At 37.0% G+C, this 12,067-nt stretch overlaps 1 protein-coding gene across 6 annotated transcripts in view; it reads left to right on the top strand.

Annotated features, from left to right (window-relative positions):
- Positions 1–12,067, top strand: part of RUFY3 (RUN and FYVE domain containing 3) — a 69,040-nt gene that overhangs the window by 8,872 nt on the left and 48,101 nt on the right. For 2 of the 6 annotated variants that reach the window (XM_069458239.1, XM_069458238.1), the window contains exon 1: positions 4,124–4,912. The exons of 3 other annotated variants lie outside the window; for them this stretch is intronic. In XM_069458239.1, coding sequence (XP_069314340.1) covers positions 4,735–4,912 — 178 coding nt within the window. In that variant the 5' untranslated portion in view covers positions 4,124–4,734. Of the gene's footprint in view, positions 1–4,123; positions 4,913–12,067 lie in introns of those variants that run through there. One more of the 6 variants, XM_069458235.1, reaches the window with a different exon arrangement.

The following is a 12,067-nucleotide window of genomic DNA, read 5'->3' as shown; positions in this document are numbered from 1 at the left end:
AAGACCCAAATATAAAAACAGGACTAAGCTGTATTTAGAATTATTTTTATTAGTCTTCTACAAATAATGAGTAAATGTGCTAAAAACTTGATGGTGTTTACCCGAAGAAGAGGTATAACTTAGATAGTGGAAGAACAGGTTTTCTTCCCCACCCACGGTTCTTACTTCTGCAATGGCTGCTAACGCCTCCTCAAACCGATAGATACAGGAAACTCAAGGGTAACTAGCGCAGACAGGTTTTTCCGTCCTTGCCAAAAGCTTTAGTTACTTTGGGTTGCCCTGTCTGTGTCCTCTAACTGGAGAGAAGGGAGGTGAAAAGGACCTTTGGAAGGAAAGTTAACCACATTTCTTGCTTACTAATCTAGATGTTCCTGTTGTGCTGGTATGTTGTAATCAGTCCACATCTCCTATTCAGGGTTAGTAAATGCTTATTGGTTGGTGAAGATATTGTCATGGTTTGTGACAAGGCTAAATTCAGGTATTGGACCCCTGGCAATCACTAAGCATTCAGATTTATTCATGTATTCATTGTTCTGTGCTTTAAGAATTGGCCAGTTGCTGTGGCTCATGCCTGTAATCCCAGCACTTAGCGAAGCCAAAGCAGGAGGATCTCTTTAGGCCAGGAGTTCAAGACCAGCCTGGGCAACACAGTGAGACCCCTATCTCTTAAAAAAAAAAAAATACATGTATACACACACACACACATATATTTTAAAAATTAGCTGAGCGTAGTGATGCACACTTGTAGTCCTAGCCACTGGGGAGTCTGAGACAGGAAGATCGCTTGAGCCCAGTAGTTCCAGGCTGCAGTGAACTGTGATCACACCACTACACTCCAACCTGGGGCAACAGAGTGAGACCCTGTCTCAAAAATAAAAAATTTTATATATATATATATATATATATATATATCTTATTTTTTAAAAAAGAATGTATCAGTGACCTGGAGTTTTGATGTCACAAGAACTGTTTAGAGGTGTGGTTCCAGGAACTAGTCATTATAAGTTGAAGGTTTTAATGACTACTTACTATGTTTTTAAGTATTATATGGTGTAAAGTGAATGAAACTATGAATTGTCCCATTTTTTTTTTTTTTTTTAGTTTTTAATTTTTAATTATGGGTACATAATAGTTGTATGACTTTATAGGGTACATATGATGTTTTGATACAGGTATACAGTGTGAATTAATCAAATCAGGGTAATTGGGGTATCCATCACCTCAGGCATTTGTCATTTCTTTTTTTTTTTTCTTTGATACAGAGTCTTACTCTGTTGCCTGGGCTAGAGTGCCGTGGCATCAGCCTAGCTCACAGCAACCTCAAACTCCTGGGTTCAAGTGATTGTCCTGCCTCAGCCTCCCAAGTAGCTGGGACTACAGGCATGTGCCACCACACCCGGCTAATTTTTTCTATTTTTAGTAGAAATGGGATCTCACTCTTGCTTAGGTTGGTCTTGAACTCCTGAGCTCAAGCGATCCTCCCACCTCAGCCTTCCAGAGTGCTAGAATTATGGGTGTGCACCACTGCACCTGGCCAGGCATTTGTCCTTTCTTTGTGTTAGGAACATTTCGATTCTACTTTTTTATTTTAGTTATTTTAAAGTATACCTTAACTTTTACTGTTGATTATAGTCACTTTGTTGTGTTATCAAATGTCATTCATTCTATTTTTTTGCACCCGTTAACCGTCCACACCTCCCTGATGCCCTTCCGACCCTCTAATAACCATCATTCTACTCTCTGTCTCCATGAGATCAATTTTTTTTACTGTTTAGCTCCCACGTATGAGTGAGAACATGCGAGATTTGTCTTTCTGTGCTTGGCTTATTTCACTTAACATAATGTTCTCTAGTTTTATCCATATTGTTGCAAATGGCAGGATTTCATTCTCTTTGTGACTATATAATATTCCATTGTATATATGTATCACAATGTCTTTATCCATTCATCCATTGATGGACACTTAGGTTGATTCTAAATCTTGGCTTTTGTGAACAGTGCTGCAGTAAACATGGGAATACAGAAATCTTTTTGATGTACTGATTTACTTTCTTTCATATACACACCCAGCTATGGGATTGCTGGGTCATATGGTAGTTCTAGTTTCAGTTTTTTGAGGAATCCCTATACTGTTCTCCATATTGCCTATACTAAGTTACATTCCCACCAACAGTGTATGAGGATTCCACCGTCTCCACATCCTCGCCAACATTCATTATTGCCTGTCTTTTTGATAAAAGAAAAGCCATTTTAACTGGGGTGAGATGATACATCATTGTAGTTTTGATTTGCATTTCTCTGATGACTAATGATGTTAAGCATCTTTTTATATGCCTGTTGGCCATTTGTATGTTTTCTTTTAAGAAATGTCTATTCAGATCCTTTGCCCATTTTTTAATCAGATTATTTTATTTTTTCCTATTGAGTTGTTGGAGCTCCTTATATATTCTAGTTATTAATCCCTTGTCAAATGGGTAGTTTGCAAATATTTTCTCCCATTCTGTGGGCTCTCTTCACTTTGTTGATTATTTCCTTAGCTGTGTAGAAGCTTTTTAGTTTGATGTAATCCCATTTGTCTGATTTTTCTTTGGTTTCCTGTTCCTTGGGTGATATAATTCATGAAGTTCTCCCTTTATGTTTTAATGTATAAGATGGAAATATGTTTGGCTAGAAAGGAATTGAACTGTAATTAAATATGAATGTGTCATTAAATGAAGGCTTATGTTCAGCATTTATGTAAACTCTGCTTCCGCGAAAAGAAAATCCTGTCTTAGTGCTGCTGTGCCCAGTGCCTGGTATATGAGATAGAAATAAATAAACCAAGAGTACTTCATTTTCTGTAGTAACTTGCTGATTTTTGCACTGATTATAAATAAGCACATGTATATATGTGTTCTAACATTGTCCCAATTTACCTTCTTTCTATCAAAAAAAAAAAAAAATCTATAGAGATGGGGTCTTGCTATGTTGCCCAGGCTAGTCTCAAACTCCTGGGCTCAAGAGGTCCACCTGCCTCAGCCTCCCAAAATGCTGGGATTACAGGCCATCCTCCTTCTAACAATACAAAAATTCCTGTTTATCTACAGAATCTGGTTCTTAGCATTTTTTTCTTTGCATTCAATCTCAAATTAAGATGAAGCAATTATGAGATTTTTAATAATATTCAAGGGGAATTTTTTCTCTTTTAGTTTTCAAAAGTTAGGTAAATCAAGGTATCCCTCTGATGAGAATCCCCAGAAGGGAATAAATAATCTTGGGTTATATTTCTTGAAATTGTATATTCCTCCTTAGACAGAAAAAAACACTTTCTTTGAATTTTCTAAAACATTTTCAAAGAAAATTCTTAGCATTCCTCTTCTTGTTATTTATGTAGCTCACAAAGCAAGTACCTGCCCTTTTGCTACCACGGTATAAATGCCTCATTTGATAATATAGGTGTGTGTTTTTTGGTTGGTTTAACAAAATATGATAATGGGTCTTTAGTACATTCAGGATAGGAAGATTTTTAAAATATAACATGAGTTTATCTTCTGCTTAGAAACATATTTCATGTTTAATGCAGAAACTTGGTAAATACAGCAACAACAAAAAGTGAGGGAAATTGGCATTCATTGGGAAGGATTTTACTTTTTTAACTTGAAGTTTTATTCTTGCATTTCTGCCCAGCCTAAAAAAAGAGTCAGGTTCCTGGAGAAGGAAATTATAAATGCCTGAGAATAGGATATTTAAATTGAAAATCTGCCTTAGCTTTTCTTAAAACACTACCTTTACCATAGTAAAGAATTTTAATAGCTGTGTAGATAAGGATAAAAGATAAAGGTGAATTATGTGCTTGTTAAATTAATCTGCCTCTTTTACCATCTTTGCTATGGAATATTATTCAGTACTAATTATCCTCCTGTTATTCAGCCCTTTTATCCCAAAGTAAGAGGAATTGATGAGGATATGTGCATTGTGTTATGTCTGATCACGGTTTGACTAGCACAGTCTGAAAGTGGGTTGTACAGGATGAGAGAGAGCAGCCTAATTGCTCTCCCTGCATCAGCAGCATCTATAAAGCATCCTGGGAATTGCTCGCCCTACGTTCAGAGCAGCTGGTCACATGAGCCTGAATTTTCAGTTCAGTTCATTAGTCAGCCATTTTGGTCACCACCCTGCTTACTGCGCACGACCAATCCTATGAGAACTCAGCATCCCAGCTCATCTGAGCAGATCCTGGAAGTGATTTCTGCAGTTCAGGATTTTTTTTTTTTTGTATGTTAAATGAAAATTTAGGTTTATTTTTTGTTCATTTTTTGGGGGAGTATTTTTTTCTGCACAAAGAAGGAATATTTTTGACTTATTGATACCGAGGCCAGTTTTTCAAAGCCAGCAAAGGGAGTGTCGGCTGGGCAGGATTTAAAGCCTATAGCTCAGCTGAGGAAAAAAAAGCATAAGGAAGGGAAGATAAAAGGAGAGGAAGCTGGGAGAAGACAAGAATCATCTTTTTTTTTACTATGTGGTAGGAACTGTTTATAAGAAAAGATAGTATAGAATTGTTTATCTTGAGCAGTTGATTCTTAAACTATACGGTATTTTTCCTTGTTTCTTTTAAACCTCCCCCACCCCTTTTCCTGAAAGCTTTGTTTCAGAGCTTTGGATTGGGGTTTTTTGGTGAGGAGGTCTTATTTATTTTTGTGGGGTGTGTGTGTGTGTGTGTGTGTGTGTGTGTGTTGTGGTCCCAGCTGAGTCATCATGTCTGCTCTGACGCCTCCAACTGATATGCCAACCCCCACCACTGACAAGATCACACAGGCTGCCATGGAGACCATCTACCTTTGCAAATTCCGAGTGTCTATGGATGGAGAATGGCTCTGCCTGCGAGAGCTGGATGACATCTCACTTACACCTGACCCAGAGCCTACCCATGAAGGTATGGTCAGATCCTGCCCGCTAGTATCTCACCGGCATCCTCATTGTTACGGGGGGGAGGGCGGACAGCTGGGAGGGTCAGGGAGAAGTAGGAAGAAGCTACACTCTAATCTGTTAACAATCTTGGAAACCTTTCATCCTTACCTACCACCCACTTTCTCCTCTCTTGCTTACTGGGAAAAAAAAAATTTTTTTCCTACCCCCGAGGTATCCTTTCAAAAGATGCTGGTGCTTGTTTAGAGTTCTTTGTCTTTAAGCCTCTAAAAAGAATATTTGAGGTCACTTATCACATCCAATCCTGATCAATAATGAAAAAGGTTTTAATTTTGTGCATATATAAATATATTATAGAAATTATAGTGATTCTTAAGAGAATAAGTTAACATGACTGTAATTATAGGATTGTACATGATAAATACAAGACGGGTATCCTATTATCAGGATATAATGTTAAACTGGCTATGACATCTAGAAAATATTTGATAAAATATTATCTTTTTTAAATATGGATTATTAGGTTAGATGAGAAAGTAATTGTACATTCAGCATTTATTCAGTGAATATGGACTCTTCAAAAAACATAATGCCTTGAAAAGGCTAATCATGATTATTATGGTAATCCTCATAGATTACCATAGAATAGTAATATTGGAATCTTCTGGCCATTGCTTTTTGTAAATTATTTGTGGTAGCTATTATGACTTATTTGAAATTTCCAGTCTTAGTACCTTGGAGATCTTTGTGGTCTCTTGGCTTGTGACTCTCTTTTCAAAACCTTTTCTAAATTTCCAGGGTTTTTCTACTTCTGCCACTTAATTCTGTTAATGCCACATAAAGAGAATTGATTTGAGTCATATCAAGAAATTGTTTTGTTTTTAATACAGTGGCTTCTTAGCTAGTGTTTATTCTCTACCCTTAAACTAAGGAAGTCAGAAATGCTTGCATGTGAGGAGAAATTCTTCATAAACAAGTGCCTGATAGTTAAGAATATCTATAGGACAGAGAGGGCCATGAGGTAAATTGCACATACCAGATGGGGTTAGGAAAAGTGATTTCTTGCCCTTGACCTTGTGTTCCAATCTTATCATGACTCAGATTTTACCCATGTGTTTGATAAGGACCTTATCTTCCCAGTCAAACTTAACCTTGAGAAAGTTTTAGAGATAGTGGTTAATATCACAGAACACAAAGCAGTAATTTTGGTTGTCTTTAAGAACAATGTTTAAGTAGTTTTTAAGACTCACTGCATCTTTTAACAATTGATTTGTCAATTGGACAGCTTCCTTTGGCTCTAAGTTTTGGAACAAGGGCAAAAGATACCAGCTGAAATTCCACACAATACCAGTACTGTTTAAAACATCCTCTAAAGCTTTAAAAATCTTGAGGGAAGAAAAGTACAGTTTTAGAAGGCTATCAAGAAATTTTTTAGCAACTGCATATGCAAATTTATCAGTTTGCATATTTTATTTAAAAATATATATTCCCATCCATTTTGAAAGGCATACGATATGAAATGTTCCCTCAGTTATAAAATCTAGTTTATCAGTGTCTCAAAAATAATTCTTTAATGATTTTAGTACTTTGTATGTTTTTTGAGCAAGATTTCTATGGGTAAGCGAAAGTGAGCTGTTTGGTAAGCATTTGTAGCGGTGCTATTTGAATTCTTCATGGAGAAATCTGTGGCAACACATTGCTCAGTACTGTGAAAAATGTGTGAGAGCTGCAGTCTAAGCTATAAGCTGCAATCTAACCTATAATCCTTTGATTAAGGAAATCCAACAAATAGGAAGTTTCCAAGACCTTTAATCAACTATAGAGGATTTGGAGGAAAACTGAGAAATGCTGACAGTGAGTTTTGGAACTTTGCCTTAAATTGAGCAAAAGAAACAAGTATTTCAAATTATTAGAAATGAAAATAATAAAAGAAAGAACAGGCCCATGAAGGCATATGCAAGTATAATGACCTAGTAAACAAAGTGGTGCTTTATGGGAGTTTTATTTCCTTGCTCTGCTGGCAAACTCCAGCTGTCTACACAGTCATTTGATCTCAAGAAATGTCTGCTTTAGTGTTAATACCAGTGACAATTATTAGATGTAACTTAGCTATAAGCATTTAAGTGGCGTTCAGTGATTATGTGAATCTCAACCTTGTTGACAAAATGGAGCTCCTGGTGCCTAGACCGGTGGTAGTATTCAGACTACTTCCCAGGCTAATTCCTAGTGAGGACGTCAAACCACACAAATCCTGCAATGGCGGCCCCCTGACTCCACATAAGAAAATGGGCAAAAAGCATAATGTGTCCTCTTAAAATGATGATGTAGACTGACTGTGTGTGGCCTTAGCAGTGGAAGCTTTGTGGTTTCTGAATTGTGTTCTCTGAAAACAGAGTTCCTGTCCTGCACTGGACAGTTTACAGTATAGACCTGGACCTACAATTTCTCCCTACCTTACCCTTAAATACATGGGAATAAAAATGTTCACTTTATTATCTCAGTGCTTATTGGTGGTCAGTGAGGGGATCACTCTCTTTTTAAAACCAGGAGCAAATCTACAACTTTGATTGCAAATAGATTTCCCCTAAAGACAAGAGCCTAGGATTGATTCCACGGGAGAGGAGAGGGGTCAGGAGAGGCTTTATGGAGTGAGACTTGGGCTGGCCCTCGAAAGATAACTAGGTGATCAGCAGGCAGACATGGGGTAGGGCATTTCAGATAGTATGCAGTGAGCTGGCCGAGCCAGGGAATAGCAAACAGGAGCATAGTGTGCTTGTGGTTAGCGCACAGAGTGCAAGGCTGGAAAGATAAGCCAGGGCTAGATTGGGGAAATCTTCCTCTTCATACCGGTAAGCCTGGACTCGATTCTGCAGTGAAAAGCTGGTGGTGTTTTATGTCTGGAAATAAAATGAAATAAGACTTTTCTTATTTCAGTGATTTCCAGTGTGGAATGATCACTCTGGCTGCTAGCAGGGGGGTGGGTAGACAGAAGGATATAAGCTCTCCAGGGCCCCCTAACTGTGACTATTAAAATGGTCCAGGTAAGAGATGACAATTCCAAACTAAGGCAATGAGAGTGAACACAAAAGGGAAGGAACAGTCACTGGAAAAGTAGAAGGTACCTGATGACTCAGGAGGTGGGTGGCTGGAGCATGAACGTGAGGTGGCGCCTACAAACGCTCCCAAATTTCTGGCTTCAGGTCCTGGGTTCCCTTTACCAATAGGCAATGCAGAAGAAAGAAAAGGTTTGAGTCCCAGATGCTAATAGATCGTGACTAACCAAAGGAGCCCTATCACTCTTTCAATTCAGCCTTCCTGCCCACCCCAAAGAAACATAAATCTGGTTTACATTTTTCCAGGTTACATACCCTGGCTTTATTATGTACCCCAGCTTCCACTGAGAGTTGGGATCCTCACACTTGGGTTAGGGGCCGAGGGGAGGAGTGAGACTTAAATGGACATTCAGAGATCTGAGGATGTGACTCACTTACCTTTTGTCATATCAACACTGGAGGAGCAGCCTTGTTTATATAAAATTCACCTTAGATTTTCCTGATTTAGAAAAACGTGTACCATCACTGAAATGACCTCTCAGAGACTTTTTGTTTTTTTTTTTTTTAGTTTTCTTAGTTTCTGTGATAGCATAGTGGAATTTCAAAGTAAAGGAACTTTTAAGTTACCGTGAAATATTTAGAAAATATGTGCCCTTTGTTTTTCTCAAGAATGGAAGCAAAACACCTCAGACCTTTAACACGTTAACTGTTACGTGAGTTGTATTTAACTCACTGTAGTTTTGAGCCTGGGGTTTTGAGCGAAGCATATGTAATTCACACGTCTCTTCACCTTGGGAGCTGCAAGAACTATTTTTCAGGTTGCATGTAACTCATGCACAGAAAACAATAAAAAATAACCAAATTTTTCATTAAATTGGAAAGGATCATTTTGTTTTTGAAGTTTCTATTTTATTTTCATAATAAAACACGTGGCCCCAAGGAAAAAAATTTTTTCTAGTGTGGCAGTCGATGTGTTAAGCATTATTATAGTAATTTTAGAAATGATACTATTACTGAGATGAAGTGATATGCTTTATGTTTTTTTTTTTTTAAATCGTGTGCTCATTGCATCTGAATTTCTTGGCATAGCATTCTTGAAATAAATATATGTAATTCGAGGATCAGGAAAATGATAAAAAGATTTTTTTCAGAAATTCCTTAGTAAATATTGTATGTGTATATACACGTGCACACACATGAAGGGCAAACTGTAATATTACCTTTAATATTATCAAATGTTTGACAACAAACAACTATAGTTGTGATTCAGTTCATAGTAAGTTTACCCTATAACAAGTTTACCTAATTAGCAATTTGCATCTTGATGGAAATTTTTGACACTTTAAAGAAAATCTTTAAAGAGTAAAGTCCTGAGCCTTTCATGTTTTGTCTCGTATGTGACTACAGATGTGCCTCAATTTCCAATGGGGTTATGTGCCAATAAACCCAGCCTAAGTTGCAAACATCCTAAGTTGAAAATACATTTAATACACCTAACCTACGGAACATCATAGTTTAGCCTAGCCCGTGAGCCTACAAGTTAGGTGAAGTCATCTGGCAATGCAGTGCACTGTGGAATACCTGTTGTTCCCCCTCGTGATCGTGTGGCATGCTGCCACCGTCCGGCCTTGTAAGAGAACCTCAGAAAAGAGCAAAACTCAAAATTTGAAATACGGTTTCTACTGAATGCATATTGATTTCTCACCATCATAAAGTTGTGGTATCTTAAGTTGAACCATCGTAAGTCAGGGACCATCCATAAATTGAAATTAGCTTAAAAGACAGCAGTAGTGTCGTATTTCAAAAGAGAAAATATTTTGCATATATTGCCTTTACCCTAAAGTGCTCTATAGAGAGATTTTTTAATTAGATTTATGGTCTATGTCAAATTCCTTACTTGCTCTTAAACTAAATGCCCAGTTTTTAGTCCACTTTCCTTTTCCTTCCACATTCCCACTCTCTTTTATCATTTTGGGGATATTTATATGGTTTGAGTGGCAAGCAAATTAAAAAGCTCAATTTAAAATAATTGTGTATTTACTAAAGTAGGTCTAAGTTGAATTTTTAAATAAGACTTTTTTCTTATTATAAAAGTATATTTGTTGTAGAGATTTGGAAACTTCTAAGTAGGATTTTGGTACAAAATTCAAAATGATTGTGAAGAAATCTGCTGGATACCTAATAAATCTATTTAGAATTGGATGGATATTAATGAGACTGTGGAACACTTTATTGCTCTCAATATGGGTATATCTGGGAACAATAAAGGAGTTATTACAATAATGAGATTGATTTGGCTATTGGTGCCGTTAGCTACAGTGATGGTCGTTAATTTAGAGATAATGTAATATAGTGGTTAAAAGCATAGATTTTGTGTCTTGGATCTGGATTCAGTTCCTTACCCCACTGCTCAGTAGTCATGTGATTTTGCAGAAGTTACTAAATCACTTCATGCTCCTCTTCTCTTAATTTTGGATATTAGTAGTAACTACTTGGTAAGTTAGGAGGCTTAAATGAAATAATTAACGTAAAGCACCCTGTAAATGGTAGCTGTTCCTGTTAGTCGCTAATCTGGAAGCAGTAGTTGGAGCCACAGCAGTTTAAGCCACATTCTTAAATATATTACCAATTTAATTTATATTTCTTTTTTATATAACTTTATGGAGCAGTCTCAACTAGTTGTTTATCAGGCAGACTAAAGGTGAACATTAGTAGCTTAAACTCAAATTTTAGCATTGTTCTTTCTTAGAACTCTATAAACAAGAAAATAATTGATTAAAAATGATCAAGTTATCAGTTATCAAGAACTATGTGATTTCTATTAACCTTCCTTTAGGGGCAGGGAATCTGACGTTGAGAGGTCAGATGATCAGTTTACCACAGTAAAATATATCATTTGGTTACAAAGGTAACAATAAGCTTCGAAATTACTTTTTTGACTTAACTTCCTTCTCAAATACAGATAATAAGAAATATACTATGAAGAAATTATGTGTCAGATGGACATACTGAGAAAAGAACCTTTGCTTAAGTTTTTGAGTTTAGGGTTATTGTGGAGAACTGCATGTAATAGCAGAATTCACACATGCTGTTATTACATAGCTCTGCTGTTTTCCCCTGGTAGTTGTACTTGCTTTGGTGATCATTTAGAATATCTAGCATTTATACTGTAATATAGAAAGAGAAGCTTATATGAAATATCTAGGAGCATAGTAATGGTAGCATACTACATGCAATGAATGTATTTCGGCCTATTAGTTGGTCATAAGTATTTATTGGGCATCCCTTGATGCAAAGTCCAGACCTAGGAGCTAAGAAATAGACAGCTATTGCTCTTCATGAGTTCATAGTTAAGGTAAAGAGATGAAAGAAACTAACATGTCAGAGGTTGCTGTAAAACATGTGCGTACCACTGAGTTCCCAAAGGACAATCCTGTTTCTTAGGAATTAGAGCATGGAATTCAAAGCTACATAGCACTAAGTGTGACCACATTTACCAAAGGATAGTATGGGTGCAGATTTGGGATCCCATTTTTCCACTGAATAGGGAATACTCAGTACTGATGTGATCTCCTCAAGATGAAACAGAAAGTGTTTGTCATTCAGTGACTGTAGTAAGTGTCTGGTGCTGAGAAGATCACTCCATTGACATTTACTAACGTAAGCTTATTCACTCATGATCACTGTACACAAATATAACCCCTTTCTGCCTGGGAACTGCATATGTTTTAATGAAAAAGGAATACGTCCCAGTGGGCATTTTGGCAGGGGAAGCTAAATGGCTGTTTACCAGGAAACTTCATAGCCTGAATTCCCCATAGTCTAGTGCAGGGCTTTTAAACCTGGGATCCATGATTCCAAGAATTATATGTAAAATTCTGTATCTGTGCATTTTTTTTCTGGGAGAAAAATGTCTAGTGTCCATCTGAGCCCCAAAAGAAAAAAAGTAACACTTAAAACATGCAGTTTTTATCATTATAAGATCAGATCAGCCCTCCATTCAACAGTTTATTATCCCACTTTATACCTAGCACGATGCTAGTTCCTAAGGTTACAGCATAGTGAACAAGCCTAGTCCACTGTATTTTCTAAGCTTACTGACAAGTGTG

Source organism: Eulemur rufifrons, chromosome 24, assembly GCF_041146395.1.
Source record: "Eulemur rufifrons isolate Redbay chromosome 24, OSU_ERuf_1, whole genome shotgun sequence".
Lineage (NCBI taxonomy): Eukaryota > Metazoa > Chordata > Mammalia > Primates > Lemuridae > Eulemur > Eulemur rufifrons.
The sequence above is the reverse complement of the archived record's forward strand: the minus strand, read 5'-3'. Positions and strand labels throughout refer to the sequence as shown.